The sequence below is a fragment of the Sphaerodactylus townsendi genome, linkage group LG06 (genome assembly GCF_021028975.2).
Source record: "Sphaerodactylus townsendi isolate TG3544 linkage group LG06, MPM_Stown_v2.3, whole genome shotgun sequence".
Lineage (NCBI taxonomy): Eukaryota > Metazoa > Chordata > Lepidosauria > Squamata > Sphaerodactylidae > Sphaerodactylus > Sphaerodactylus townsendi.
The window spans coordinates 41,457,642-41,473,622 of record NC_059430.1 but is presented as its reverse complement, the minus strand read 5'-3'; the positions used below and the strand labels follow the sequence as shown (position 1 = coordinate 41,473,622).

General features: G+C 41.0%; 1 protein-coding gene across 1 annotated transcript; it reads left to right on the top strand.

The window, feature by feature from the left end:
* The first annotated feature begins 51 nt into the window (after positions 1 to 51).
* DESI1 (desumoylating isopeptidase 1) lies at positions 52 to 15,308 on the top strand. Its single transcript, XM_048499727.1, has 6 exons — positions 52 to 378; positions 5,015 to 5,036; positions 6,306 to 6,375; positions 7,061 to 7,170; positions 8,969 to 9,091; positions 12,084 to 15,308. Exons 1-6 carry the CDS (start codon positions 288 to 290, stop codon positions 12,175 to 12,177), a joined length of 510 nt encoding a protein of 169 aa, XP_048355684.1. The 5' UTR covers positions 52 to 287; the 3' UTR covers positions 12,178 to 15,308.
* The last annotated feature ends 673 nt before the right edge of the window (positions 15,309 to 15,981 follow it).

The window sequence follows — 15,981 nt, the reverse complement described above, 5'->3', positions numbered from 1 at the left end:
CGCCCACTTGGAGTAGCGCATTCGGCACATAGCCCCGCCTTCCGGCGCTTAGCACCGCTTCCTCACAGAGGCTCCGTGACAGGCGGCCGAACGATCGCCTGTGGGGGTGGCGCATGCGTGGAAGGCGTTCTCTTCACCCTCCTCTTTTCTGTCCCTTCTGTCAGTTGGGTTATAACATCAGCCACGGCAGGAGAGCGGGGAGGGGGCTGCGGGAGCCGGCTGGGCTGGGCTCTCCCTTTCCCTCCGTCCTCAGGGCTTTCCAGTGAGCCCCCGCTCCTCTTCATGCCATGGACTCCCCTCCGATGCTGTACCCTGTGAAGCTTTATGTGTACGACCTGTCCAAGGGCATGGCGCGGCGCCTCAGCCCTATCATGCTCGGTAAGGGGTGGGAGGAGGAGAAGCGAGGAAGGGTGGGCCATGTCTCCCCCTCAGGTGGGGTCATGTCTACCTGGTGCCTTTGCCCCAGTGCCTGGGGGGCGGAGGAGGCGACAAGATACCTCAATTTCTCCCCTGGCTGGGGAAGAAGAGAGCTGCGCGCTTCCAGCTCCCCATCCTCGGATGGGAACACGCCTCATCTGATGCGCCAAGTCGATGGGACGCGAAAATCTGCTGGTGACAAAACGAACCGCTCCTTTCTCACCTCTTTTTTTCCCCCTTTCCTTCTCTTCTGCGTCCCAAAAGATGCGTGGGTGGATGGGCTGGATGAGATGCTGGGCCCACCACCACCGTCACACCCAGCTAGCATCCAAAGGTCGGGTTGGGCGAGCATGGCGACCTGACTGGGATGGAGGGAGTTCAAAAAGAAAGATCTTGGGAGGTGCATGTTTCTGCATGTCATGATGATTGAGACAAATCTGTGCCTCTTTGGGTGCCTGGGGCGTCTTAACTGAGTTTCTTTCACCTGGGCGTATGTGTATAGGCTACAGGGTGATTGAAGACAAAAACCGGCTCTGTGATCGAACAAGGGTCGCTGTTGTATATTGTTTTCCCCAAAACCATGGAAGTTGTAACAGTTTGAATAATTAGTAGGCCCTTTGGTAAGGTGGCTCTTGGTATTAACAGTGATGCACATGGGTCCTGAGTCACTGTGGTGAATGGTAGCTTGTAGCTGAGCTAAAATCATCTCCAGTTTATACCGCTGAGCTTTGAATAGTACAACTTGAGATTGTGTTGTCAGAGCTGATTTCAGTGTTGTTCACTGTTCAGGGCACTTTTGTCAGAGTCACTGGATTTAAATACCAACCAGAGCATCTAAATCAGTTACTCTATTGTGTATAATTCCAGAGCAGTAGTCATTTTAATCTGTGGCTGCAAAAAATTGCCTGTAAGATATAATTACTATTTTTCTTTCTATATGTCTGCCATGAATGCTAGCTGCTTAGTCATGTCAGAAGTTGTCATGTGTACTTTAACTAATTGCCATGCTATCAGTACTCCCCCCTCCCCCAACTTCACTAAGGGTTGGTTGTTAAGGCTAAGTATTGTTGTGAAACTGGAAGAAGAGGATTTCTTTGTAGAGAGGCAGTCTCTTGACAATGTATCAATCAATCCACTTGCACATGAACACAATATTGAGCATTCCCAGATCCATTCCTCACTGGCGTTGTTGGTATTAAGCTAGTCATAGGAGCAATCAACTTTGTCAGTTTTAGAATTTATATAGTGCTAATTGTTGTTGTTTTTTTACATTATAATTGTATCATTAATTTTAATCTGATTATTTCTGGCCTGCTGAAGTAATGAGAGAGCAATTTACCTGATAAGACCTAGGGTCTTCTAACTGTACATCTGTAATGGAGAGATCTCAAACTTCCAATCCTATGTGTGCTTTCCCATCTGGGAGTAAGTCCTGTTGAACTCACTGTGACTTACTTCTGAGTAAATATTCACAGGTGAGAGTTGTAAGTAAGGTGGAAAGCTGCATCAGTGTTGAATTGCTGGTCTCCAATTGTATTATACTGTTTAGTAAAATGGTCAGTTCAGTATTTGTGGTAGTTCTTTATCCTGAATTTATATTTATTAAATATAACATTACAATATAAAAACCAAGTTGCTCTGGATATAAGAAGGCTGTCTTTAAATGATGCTTTCTCTATCCTGACTGCAAGACATTGTGGATAGTAGAGAGCGGAGAATGAAAAGCCATCTCTTTAACTGTATTCTCTAATAACATTTCTAAATGTATGCTTGCAAAACAGGAGTAGAATACCAAGACTGAAATGGAACCGTTTGTTGGCTGCAAGCCACTCAGGTACACATACCCTCAGGTATGTGTACCCCAAAAGATAGGTAGTGCAGGACTTGCATATATATGAGTGCAGAGGGGAATAGAGACTGTATCTGTGTGTGTGAATCACAAAGTCATTTCAGAGAGAAGTATTTGCTAAAGTAAATGCACCAGGATTTCATGGGATAGTTGCTAGATTAGACTATTGACCCCTTTGGCTCATATGTGGAGTAAGTATAAGTGGTAATTTATTTTTTTTGCTGTCAAGTTGCAGCCAATTTGGTGACCTTGTAGGGTTTTCAAGAGACATTTAGTGATGATTTGCCACTGCCTGTCTCTCTGTAGTGACACTTTGTGGTCTCCCATCTGAACACTAAGCAGGGCCAACCCTACTTAGCTTCTAGGATCATTCTAGCCTGCGATATCTATGTCAGGGCTTGGAGCATTTCTCTTAGTTTATTTAATCCAGAAAACTTGGATTACACTTGGGGAGATGGTTTGCTCTAATTTGTATTATCAGAACTCATAGAAAGGCTTTAACAAAGGCTAAAGTAATAACAGCTTTTCTTAGGGCATAAATGTTCTAGGCCGGGCCACACAGACATATCTTCCTGAGCCCTTGCTGTCTGAACATGGTTTTGTTAGTTGCACAATTTATCAGTTATGGTGGAGTGTGTGAGTGTGTGTGTGTATATACATACATACATACATACATACATACATACATACATACATACATACATACATACATACACACACCCATATATATATATACATATATATATGAAAAAGAATTATGTTTTCTCACAGCAAAATTCTTGAGTTCTGGGGAAAGGCAAGTTACCAGCTACACAGTACAACTTTTAAATGTAAACAATAAATTAAGGAAATTGTATGGAGAGTGCCAAAAAAGTATGGTGATTGTCCAGAAAATATCCCCACCAAAATGGTATCTAAAATCCCTTTGCATGTGTTGGTTCTTCTAAGCTATTTGGGTTTTACATACTGCTAGTGAAAAGAGGAATGCTGGTGTCTCTGCTTTGCAGTCCTGTACACAGAAGGTAACAAGAATAAGCTTGTATGAGTCTGCAGTGTATAAACAAAAGCTTAGCTTTAAAAACTATTCAGTGTGTGGGAGGTGCTTATATTGTGTGACTGTTGTATGAAGTGGCTATTGCAACACAGTCATTGATGACAGTGTCAGTGCAAACTTATGGATCAAATTTGAGAATACCCGGGGGAGTTTAAAGAAGTGGGTGGGAAGACCCCCCAAAAACCTTGTACGTTTGGAAAATCAAGGATGATATATATCTCTTTCTTCAAATGAAAGAGAAATTATTTTAGTGTGTTTTGTAGTAAATTGCTTCTGCTTTCAGAACTTTATATAGTGTTTACTTGACACACTTGACCCATTGTGCTCTGATAATAATTCTTATTTTCAAGGTGCTCTGCACTCTTATAGAAAATCAGAATGATTTTATGTATCTCAGAAATTTTTGAATTCATTGTCAAAAGCAACAGGTGACTGAATTTTTTTATTCAGAATTTCAACTATACTTGTTGTCAGGCATAATTACACATTTTCAGATGAAGATTTCTTGCTGACTATAAGGCAGCTATGAATCCTAGCTATATATTATAAGTGTGTGCAAATACTGTGCATTTCTGGTTTGTTTTCAGTTGCATCAGGCTTTATCCTGCCACCATGTGCAACTAAGTGCAGTGTGTTCTGTTGGTGCAAACTATATTTTATCTATACAACTCTTGCATAAGCTGATTGTGTGCATAGTGCCCATAGAGCACACCACTCTTTGTTGTGCATTATATATATATACATATATATACATATATATATATATAGAGAGAGAGAGAGAGAGAGAGAGCAGTGCTGGGCGTGAATTAATTCTTCTGCCTTCCCTCCAATGCTTCCTTTGAAGGCTGCTCATAAATTTCTGTTATAAAATGCAGCAGCAGCTTGACCATTGTCTAGCTGCTTTGCACATAGTACTATCCTCTTCAACCTGCTACACTGATCTCTCTTCTGTTTCTGGCTTCCGTTCAAGGTGCTGGTTCTTATTCTTAAAACCCTTCTGGGACTTGCATACCTCTAAAGAACCATCTTTTCCTTTGTGGACCTGGGCAGCAACTCCAATCTCCTCAGTAATTTTCCTTCTGTTCCCTTCCTCAGATATATGCCTGGTATTTCACAACAGTGGCTACTATTTTATTTATGCCATGGTTTTCCTGATTTTTGCCATCAAATTGCCATGCAGCTGTACTTGTTTGATTAAAAATAATTAGCAGGATTTTTTTCCCCTCTAGGCTGATGGCAACCATCCAGGCAAATAGTTATTTCCTAGCATGCTCTAAGTGCAGGGATCTGCATCCTGTGGCTCTCCAGATCTGGAGAGCCACAGGTTGCAGACCCCTGCTCTAAGAGCAGGTTCTAGTATTTGGCCTCTGGGTAGTTTTAGGATGAGCGGCATATCTGTTGTACAGCCCCTCTTGGCAGACTGTGTCAGAAACAATCCCTGCCTTCTCCTCAGGAAGCCTGCACATTGACCTGTTAGCTTAACCCTCAAGGACAACAGCATGACCCATTGCCATGCAATTCAAAACCCATGGCACTAACTTTATCAAAGGGAAAGAAATATACTGTTGTCTTCGTTGTTTTGTGCTTTCACTTGGTTCTGTATCTTGCTTGTAATCAATGTGAATTAATAGTTGAGAGAGGTTATAGGTTGCAAGCTACTCAGTAGATTTCTGCTTTCTTTCTTACATATACAGGGAAGCAGCTGGATGGCATTTGGTGAGTAACCAAAATTTAACTGGATGTTTAACAGTGTGAAATATTCCCTCTACTGTCTCTTTTTGCACAAAGCTGTTGCATTAATAGAATAACATGGATCCTAATTTAGACCATAAGTGCTTTACCTGCTTCTTTCCTGTACTGGAAGTCAAAGTTCCAGCAGTTATGTGTATTGTGCCCTTTTAATGGAGGCACAATGTGAGGAAATGGACAGGCATCTTTTTCCACAGGACGTTGGCAACCCTACTTACACCCTAGCCCAAAAGATATGCTCTGTGTTACACAGAAGCAAAGCGACCCTTGTTCAGGATCTTCAGTGATAATGAACTTTAATTTTGCCACTAAACATATGAATGTTCAAAGTCAGCAATTTAGTTGGCCTCTTGGGGCTGGTAGCAGCTCTTGAGGATCTAGGACAGAAAAGGGGTTTCCTTGGAAACTTCCACACAAACTAATTTTATGTGTAGAATGTCAGGGACTGAATCTGGGATCATCTATGTAATCTATCAATCGGCCAAACTGGAAAATTAAAGTATAAAATGCATTATTCATTTTGTAATATTAAACTTGATGTATTTGATTTGATTTAAAAAACCTTTGACTTTTTGCAGTAATTAAAAATAATTAATAAAAGCACTTTGAAAACTGCTGGTATCAGTGGCTATCCTAGAAGAGGCAAATTCTTTCTCACTCATGCAAGTGTACATGCCTCCTCTGAGATGGTAGACTGTAACATTTGTACATATTATATACTAATGCTTTTTTCCCCTTCAGAACTTGTGGTTTTATTCATAATCATGTTTTGTATGTATGAAATTTTAAGAAACTTAACCAAACAATTACTTAAACCTCATGTAAGTAATTAATTAATGTAAATTGATGAAAACCGTATATAAAATACATACTTTCACGGAACCTCCTATTTTCACTGGTAATTGATCTGTGCAATTGACTGTAAGGCACAAATAGTCCCAATACTTGCTGAAAGGTGGACAGAAGATGCTGTCTAAAATGAGATGCAGAAATATGTTTCTGGTTTTTCCCATAAATTTTGCTAAAGTATTTTATATTGTAATATCCTAAGAAAGAGGCTTTTATTATTTTTACTCGTGGTTCTATTTCATTTATTTTCAACATGTGTGTGTAAAGTGCTGACATGTCATTTCCAACTCATGGTGACACCTATGAATCGATGTCTCCAAAACAACCTATCGTTAACAGCCTTGCTCAACATGCCTTCTCCCCATTCCCTTTTCCCTATCTTTACAGGCACACTTCCATAATTGTCCACAGGGATGAGTTCTTTTATGGAAGTGGTGGGATCTCCAGTTGTCCACCTGTAAGTCTCTAACTCTACATCTCCTTGTAGGTTGCTGTATATAATGTTTTATAACTTAGAAAATTAGCGAGTAAATGGGGTAGTTAGTAAAACATCGCCAGTTCCTAAATATATAGTGGGCTGTATATTTCTTGTGTGTGCGCTGCAGTTTTCTAATTTTGGATGTGTTATACCTAGCATTATATCCTATACCACCATTAGAAATCAGAGCTGGCTGACATTGTCCAATAAGTTTTTGGCTGAATGAAGTTAACTTTTTTCACTAGTTCATATGTGGGGGGCTTGAAGCAAAAGATACAGCTTTCTTAGTTTGTACTACCCTATACTGGCTTTCTTTCACCTCCGGTGTTTTGGTGTGTAATAAAGCTGCAAGGAGATGTAAATGGCAACTGACTAAGCAGATGTCTTGAGTCTCTTGTCCCCACAACTGACTAAGCAGATGTCTTGAGTCCCTTTTCCCCACAAAAAAATCAGAGTAGAAGCCAAAGTTCATCCTGTTCCTTACTTCTATTTCAGTTCCCATGTTGGGGATATGGAAGCGTCCTTTTGGAACTTCCCCACCATTAGAAATTACCAGTGTATTGGCAGTAGTATGAGCAATTTCAGTGGAGCACAGACAGTCAGTCCATTAGACAGTGAGCTACTGTGAAGATGTTTATTATCTTCTGGAATATAAATTTCACAGGGTGGAACATTGCTTGGGCCTCCAGATTCTATTGTAGACCTAGGATGCACAGAAGTTACAGAAGATCTCTTCCTGGAATACTTGGCCTCATTGGGGGATTCTATATTCAGGTAAGAAAATAGGAACGATACAGCAGAAGGAAGACTTCTTGGTACAGGTTTCACAAGCATTTCCTTTTTTTAACTTTTGAGAGACCTGTGGCCATAAAGTTCTACAAAAAAAATTAAAATAATTATAATTTTATGGGAAGTATTCTGACTACTTCAGAGCTCATGTTGGAATCATTTGCACAGCCATACTTCCTTATGTTTTGCTTCATATTATATGTCATAGATTAGGAGAGTCTAATACTACATGAATATGGTAGGAGGCAAATTAGGTACATGGGCAGCGCTCGCAACTATATTTAGGCTGACTGGAAGCAAATATCTTCCTATTATCTTTCAAATGGAAATCACATGCAGCCCTCTTGTTGTGGATGAAAGGAGAATTTAGGAGACTGTTATTTACCTTTCCTTTGGTCTCCAACAAAAATGCCATCTAATGGTTTTTTTCATTGTCTTGCAAGGCTGGGATTTTTTTGAGAAGCTCAAAAAGTGATTTTAAGCCTACTTGACTTGCTTCTGGTGTCCTGGGGTGAGAAGAGGGAGGTGATATTACATCTACTTACCAAACCACCCACCTCCATCCCATGGTCTAGTGTCAGGTCTTCGCATTGTCTTCCTAAACTCAGAACTGCAAGAGTGGAGAAATTTTTCTGGGACTTGACCTCCCCCTGAAGAGCCATGAGGTCAATTCCCCTTAGGCTCAATTTACCAGCTTCAAGGGTTAATGAGAAAAAGTGTGTCTCACACCCACACCAATTTTCAATAGGATTTCTGGTGGGCCCAGAAAATAATGCCCTGTTCCTTTAATAAAGGCTTCATATGTAAAATAAACAGTTGGATTTTTCATAGCAAAAGTGTAAATAGTGTCCCATTAAGCCTCTATTAATGGGATGGGAAATGCTTTTCTCCTGGAAGTTGGCAACTTCAGACAACAGCAACTAGTCTGAGTATGAGCCATTCAGTTTCATAGAGAAGCATCTTCATGGAACTGGAGGAACAAGATCCTTATCTGCCCTCCCGTAGCTGCATTATTTGACAACTTCCCCATGGAGCTAGATTGTCTGTTTTGGGTTTAAGGGGTCCAGTTATGCTTTCAGAGCTGGAGAACCAGAAATCTGGAGAACTAGAAACTGCAGTCTTAAACCCAAACTGGAGCTGGGGGAGGGAGCTACCTCAAATTACAACATTGTGTTGTGTGTACCCAGTTGTACTGAGCCAACCATAACACAAAGTTCAACACTGGTTGATTGTCTTCTGTTCAGTCATGTATCCTTTGATATATAATTTGGAACAATACAGCCATGGGTTATCCTGTGCCAAGCACAGCCTTCTGCTCTGAGGTTTTCTTTCCCTACCTCATTGTTGAAGAACGAGGTGTCTTGAAACTCTATTTCAAGGAGAATTGTGTGTTCTCCCTGTACTGAAACAGGTCAGTTGTTCATATGTACTACAGAAGTATGTAATGGTACAGAAATTAGCAAAACAGCCATCCTGCAGATAAAGTGAGGGGGGAGATTCAAAGACAAAAAACTGCAGGTATTGAAAGGGTTACTTCCTACTTTTCCACTCAAAATTATTTTCTGCTGAAGCTGATACTTTTTTCTGGTATCAATATGCACATTTGCATGTAATATATAACCAGCCTTTGATACAAGTGCTATGAGGCCCATTAGTTTTTATGAACACTATACAAGCTGTTTTACAGTTCCTATGAATGAAGGGTGATTGTTCTTCATTACTGATTTGCTTTCTGTCTTGTTCATTCTCTTTCCTGTGTTTGGACTTTGCTTTGGGGCTACAGAGGAGAATCTTACAATCTGTTTGACCATAACTGCAATACATTCAGCAATGAAGTGGCACAGTTTTTGACAGGGAGAAAGATCCCTTCCTACATCACAGACCTTCCATCAGAAGTCCTTGCAACGTGAGTAGAGTCCCCATTGACAGATGAAATGCAGCACTCTTTAGAATAAGAATGGGCAACTCCAGTAACACACTGAACCATTCTGCCCAAGCAACCAAAGTATTTCTGAGGCCAGCAGTTCAGGAGAAAGCTACAGGCCTGGTTTTATGCCTTTCATTGCCTTCCAAACCTGCACAGACATCATCCAAGTCAAGGGAAATTTCAAAAAAGCTGGTAGCTTTACTTACTCCAAGTGTATCTGACCAAGTACAACTCTTCCTACCTCCCACCCCCATTTTATTTGCTGGCATGCCAACATCTGTACAGTATTTGGGCCAAAAAGTTGGTTTCCCCACTTAGAATGTATAGTCTTAGAATGTGAATCTTAGCTTTGTAAAGATTGTGCCAAAAGTAAATATATTGACATACACCGGTTTTATGCCTAATAAAGGTTTTGGATTGGATTGGGAAGTAAATATATTAATGTTAATAACTGTAAGTTTTAGGAATTCTTTGGTAATGACATTGATTGTGTTTGTTTAAAATATTGACATATCCTTCAGACTGGCTTCAAGCAAAGATCTGAACAAGGCAGAGTTATTTCTTAGTCTCTGTTAATGCTGTTAAAAACAGCATCATTTTAGAGTCTTAGCTACATTTGGAAAAATTAAGCAAACATTCTGTACTCTTTTCCGCTGAAAGATCTAAGTAGAATTGTAACTTCATTTGCCACATGTTGGATCATCTTTGTTTTAGAAAGCTCCCCTTGGTTCCTAGTGCCTGCCTACCTATCAGAACTAGGTAGGCGCTAGGACCCAAGCGGAGCATTTTAAAATAAAGGCACATTACCCATGGAACAGTTACCGCAAGGCTGTTCTCTGTGCACTGGGCTTGCAGAGGGCTTTCCTCATGTTTACACACAAGGAGGCAGCCCAGTGCCTCCCCCTCAGCTGCTTGTTGAAACTTCAAACAAGCTCTGGTCCTTCTGGTTCTCAAATCTCATCTCTCTCTTTCTCTGGCTGCTGCTACTGCAAAAGAAGAGAAGAGAAAGGCTTGTCTGAAATAAAGTTTTAAAAGCTTGCCTGATCACCAAGAGAGCAGAAGCAGAGCAGGGGAGGTGGGGTGGGGTGGAGCCCTGCTTGTTCTGTTCCTTGTAAAAGCCCTTTCTGTTATTTTATGTTGAGAGACTGAGATATAGATCTCTGGATATGTGCACTTAGAGAAGCAGGAAGGAACCAGCAGCATTCAGGTGGGGTCAAGGAGGAAGGCGTGCAAAGCGCAGTGAGGGAGGGGGAGGCCTGGTTGTTGGTGGAGGGAACATGTCTGTAGCAAAACTGGGCTGACTGGCAAATCTTCCCACTCTGGTGGCGAAGCAAAATTAAATTGGTTCTAGAAGTGGTTTCACTTGCTGCGGGGAGAATGAAAAATCAAAACGGGGCTTGAAGAAATAAGTCCATACAAGAAATCTTGCTGCAACAGACATTCACCCTCACCACACAGCAAACACGTGCATAATTGGCCAAAGACAGTCCAGCATGTGAAGTTACAATTCTACTTAAATCTTTCAGTGGAAAAGAGTATAGTGGGGAGTGCTTTCATGTGAGTGACTTTGTGAATGTTTCTCTCATATCAAGGAACTTTCCAAAAGTACTGCAGTGACTAAGAAGCTTCGATTGTTTCATGAACAAAGCACACACAAGAAACGCTTCCTTGAACCTGCAGTCAGGAATATTGTCAATGCCTATTAGCCAAGGACTAAACTAGCTGCTCAGGCATTCCAAGCAGATGCTTAGAGAAACATCTCTGGAGAAGCAGAACACCCTCTGGGTCACCCTCAGCCTTATTATATCTGTCTCAGCATAGTGGCTGAGAGAAGCGGATGCAGCATCCAGCCTGAAGAGTGCTCTCTAGCATCCCTTGCAACATCAGAAGATGCCAGAGCACATGTTCATTTGTTCCATTTAATGTACTTATACAACCACATTCAGTTCTTTTAAAACTACAGTGGTTTCTGACATTGAATTACGTACTTTTAACAATAAACACAAAAGATCACAAAACCAGCATCCACAACAGAAAATAAATAAGAAAGCAAATCTGGCTGTTGTGGGTTTTTGGGGCTGCGTGGCCATGGTCTGGTGGAGTCATGGAGAGAAACACAGCTTTCTGTGATATGCCTCTGAAAATAACAGCCGTAGATGTGGACAAAATGTTAGGAGCTGAGTTTACAGCTCTCTGCACTCTTTTTAGCATTCTTAGGAAATCAGGCATAACTTCTGACTTCTGGACAGCCACCACAAAAGCAGTGTGCATCCTGTGAGGTTTGATTCAGAAGCCATTGTGAGTGATCCTGGAGATCTCCTACTTTATCTTATTCTGTATCTTCATGGGATGGCAAACTGTCCTAGCAAATGCAGGATCACCCAAATAATTTGGACTACAGTAGCATTTTGATTGCAAAGGAGTATGGCTAATGCCACCAGGAAAAAGAGGCAAAATGTGAGAAGAATTCTTCTACTTTCAGTTGGTATTGAGCGTATGAGCTTTTTCTGGCCCCTCTTGTGTCCCTTCATTATGCAGATGGTTCAGATGCTGTTTGAGGCTCTGTTCATTTGTGCATGTGTCCTACAGAGACAGGCTACCCTGGAATGGTACATGTCACATTGGATCCAGCCAGCATTTCCACTGGTAGAAAAGGGAGAAGGGGGTTCTCTTGGCCTTCCAAAAAAGGCTGTGCGGGACATCATGGGGCCTGCATAGACAAAAGCTGTGTGGAACAGAGGTCATGGTAAAGAGGGCAGTTGGGTGAGACTGAATGAAAAAGCTGTCTGGATCCACCCTTGTATGTATTTCCCTCACTCCCTTGGGTATACACTTAGGGGTTTTTTTTCCACTTTTGTTGAGAAGAAGCTTTGTTTCAGGCTTGGTTGGGGAATTATATGGGCAGAGAATGCTTGGAGACCTTACATCCACTCTTCTTCTTTTTTCTCTTTCACCTTCCTCACTTCTTCAGACCCTTTGGACAAGCTTTAAGGCCTCTCCTCGACTCCATCCAGATCCAACCACCTGGAGGAAACACTTTCAGCAGACATAATGGACAGAGCTAGCAGATACGGTGGAAAGTGCCTCTGTTCAGCAGGGCTTTTCCTTTTAAAACCCAAATGCACCAGATTCCTATTTTATGATTTTGTGACAGAGTTAACAGCAAGAAGGTTTGCCAGACCGTCCAGCAAGAGTAGTTACTGGAATGCATGTGATATGATGCTGCCGGGGGGAGGGGGCGGGGATTATAAAGTCAAAAAGCATTATATCTTCTTGCTGAAGGTGATTATTTTTTCCCCTTGGTCCACTTCTGATGTTTTTTAAATATTCCCTACTAAGAAATTGAAGAGTAGAAACCCCATTGCACAACTTAGAGTGTGGTAGGTAGCACCAAGTTGCCCTAGCCATGCCTCGGAAGATTGGCTTTTTTTTTTTACCCTTGTTATCGTATATTTGTGGCAGATGTAACCCCTAAAGTGTTGGTCTTGCAATATTCACATACTAGATAACACTAACCCAGTACTAAACTTGAATATTCTTTTGTGCTGCCTGTAGGAGGGAGGGAGTTAAAAACATTCATTGTGAAGTAATGTTATAACAGCTGTATGTTAAATTAATCATATAATTTTTCAGTGGCTATAACTTCCATTATAAATTATAGGATAGCTTTCTAATCCTGGATACGAGTGACAACCAAACTTTATTGTCACCTAACTCATAGTATTGCTGCTGGCGCAGAAACAAAGTGTGGACTATCCAGTTTTGGAGAGAATTATCCCTGTTATCTATAATGATATGTGAGGAACTCTTTGCATCTGGTTACTTTAGAATGGACATCTTTATTACTCTAAGGAGTCTTTCCTCCAAGTGATAAAGAAATATGGGCCAGTTCTGTAACTGTGTTATTCAGGCAGTATGATGCGACAAGATAGTCTTATTTTTTGGGACGGTAACCACTTTGGAAGTTACAGTCTACATCAAAATTAGCATCTACTATTTATGAAGAAAGAGGGAGTTTAAATAGAAGTTTCCATTATATGCTACTTAAAAGGCATGTGCAGTTCCTCTAGAAAAGGTGTTGGTACTCCATTTTCCTCAGAAAATTTGGGTCAGCTATGCAGGACAAGGAACAAAGAATGATGATAGTATGCTATATTTTCTTTCCTGATAATTATATCTCCACTTTACCTTATCTCAAGTGACCATGTTCAGGGAAACAAAAGGGGACAAAGGCAATCAGCCTTTGTAAAGCCTCACTTTGTCCCAAACACAGCCTGGTCCATTGCACTGCTTATTAATTCAGTTAACTTGGAACACCTAGGTCCTGATAGTGCTCCAAAAAGATGCACAGTGAAAGCTATTGTTTGCTGATAGTTGCCGAAAGGGAAGAAAATTTTGTTTCTGTTCAGAGATGATAATCACTTTTGTTTTATAACCTAGTGGGATTGCTCTGTTACATGCGAGAATAAAAGGCAGTTCTAGCAAGGGAGCCAAACCGCTGTCTATGGACATCCTCATCCCATCTGTTCTTTGAAAGATCCCAAGGTGGCAGGGGGGAGAAATGCAATCATCCCATGCACTGGACCCCTTTTGTCATCTTCCTTTTCTTGTTGTGGGATAAAGCTGTCTCTTGTTTGCTGGAGCAGGCAGGAGAAAATGGTGTGTGAAGAGACTGGCATATGAATGAATACATAGAGGACTGGACATCATCTCATGCTACCTGAACCCTTGAGGCTCTATAAGAATAACATGAAATCTGTTCCTGAATATTCTAAATATAATGTACTTTTGCTTGCTATAAAGACATTTGTCTCCCCCTCTTTACCTGATACAGAAGAAAAACAGCAGGTGTAGACTCTTTTCAAAATGTGACCTGTTGAAGTTTATTGAAGCACTGAGTAACTTATCCCTTCAGAAAGTTCTTTCCTTCCTTTCTTGCAGCTGAATCCAAAATACGTTTACTTCCAAGAAAACTCCACTGAGGACCCAACTGCACATTTAAGGTTCTTACAGAGGTTCTCTACAGACTCTGCAGTTGTGGGGAATAGCTTCTAAAATAAAGGAGAGCCCAAATGAGCTCAGAATGCTGCTGGGGGCGGGGGGAGAGAATAAGGCTTCTGTGCTAAAACAGCACAGTGTGCTAAAACAGGGAAGTTTTTGCTGCTCCATGTGAAGTATTCTGTGCCCATGAAACAGCAAAAATGGAAACCACATCGCATCCTAGCAAAAACTGTTTTTTCCTGTTTCAGCACAGGAAAACCAGTTGGAGGGAAGGCAGGAGCCCATTTGCGCTCTCTATTTTTTCAAAAGCCATTCCCCACACCTGCTGTGTGCCTGCAGCGACCCTGGACCTCACTCAGCACAAGGATGTACTCCCAAGTAATGTCCAAGACTGTGGCTGTAGAAATGCCAGACTTCTTGTTTTTCCCTTGAAACTTATTTGTGCCATCTTACTCATTCCTTCTATCTATTTTTATGTATGCATTTCTTTAGCTGTCTAGTCCATCTGGCCAAGTAGAGAAATGGAACATCCTGGAACATACTTGATCACCCTTCTTAGCATTTTTCTTCCTATTACTCCAGGATTGGACATCCTGATCCTGTGTATGTGTACTTGGAAGCTAGGGTTTTAATTCTGCAGAAAATATGCATAAGATTACAGAATGAGACTTTTCCCCCACAGTAGGGATGGAAGAAGATACGGATGAGATTATGGAACTTAGTGTCTGCCTTCCCTGATATTTGTGCTAAAGAGATGAGGCTTTTGCTGTTCTATAATAACTGTTGGCTCTGTTTTAACATGTGTGCACTACCAATTTGAGCCTTTGAAACCCTGGAAGTCCTAGAAGAGGCTGCACTCTAAGGATTGCTCTCCATTCTAGGACAGAAGATAATTGTATGTGCTCCCACCAGTTAAAATGGTTGAATGTGGGGGTCAGCATCCAAGAGACTGACTGTACCCAACATTTTACTTAGTCACATGTATTTATAAGTGTATAAAAGTATGAGATGTGAATATGTAGGTAAATTGACTCACTTCCCACCTGAAGTGGCTGGCAATGGGGGAGGTACGTAAGGAGCTCTCATGAGAGAGCAAAGGCTTGGCCCAAATGATGGGTCTGTCATATTTCTGTGGATTCTTTTTGCCATTTTATAATTAAGGTAAATAAAGCCTTTTGGCAGAAACTTGTTGAGATGTTTTTGTTTGCTTGGTTTTGTAGTCAGCTATTTCAACATTTCTTTGTTTCTCCACGCTGTATCCACCGGCTCCCTTTTCTCCCAACTGTTTGTAGCACATGTTTTAATGGATAATTATTTCTTTTTATACTAGGAACAGCAATGACAGGAAAGAGAATTGCACTTCCTTTGGCCCCTTTCAGGTTTACAATAGCTGTCAGTGACAAAACTGCTGAGACCTAACACATGATGGTCACCTTTGGGATTTGTCTCTACCTATTTTTGTTTCCTCCTAATTTATAGAGGACAAGTACACTCCTGCAAGCAGTGCAAGAAGAATGGGGCCTACATTTGTGTCTGCTGTTCAACTGAGAATGTTGACAATCCCTAATTGTTTGACTGCAGTGCCTGAATGCTAAACAATTCTACACTAGTAAAATCTGATAATCTCAACAATAATTTTAATAAGTTTCTATTCCTAATGGCTAGAAAACTATCTTTTATTCTCTTCTGGCAGTACTTATAAAATTTCTGATAACCTTGTGCCAAATAAGATTTTAGCTGTTTGGGTTACAGTGTAGTACTAGCAAAGGAAGAATATATTACGGAAAGAAAGGCTAATACCATGCAAATGTACACTGAGTGTGGGATTTTGTATCTAAGCTCAGAATTTTTGTGTGCCTGCAATGAAA

Bases quoted from the DNA above. Each gene is read 5' to 3' on its own strand.
- DESI1 (XM_048499727.1), top strand. From the start codon at position 288: ATGGACTCCCCTCCGATGCTGTACCCTGTGAAGCTTTATGTGTACGAC. The intron at 5,037-6,305 runs GTGAGTAACCAA...CTATCTTTACAG, and splicing joins AAGCAGCTGGATGGCATTTG to GCACACTTCCATAATTGTCC. The intron at 6,376-7,060 runs GTAAGTCTCTAA...TAAATTTCACAG, and splicing joins GGATCTCCAGTTGTCCACCT to GGTGGAACATTGCTTGGGCC.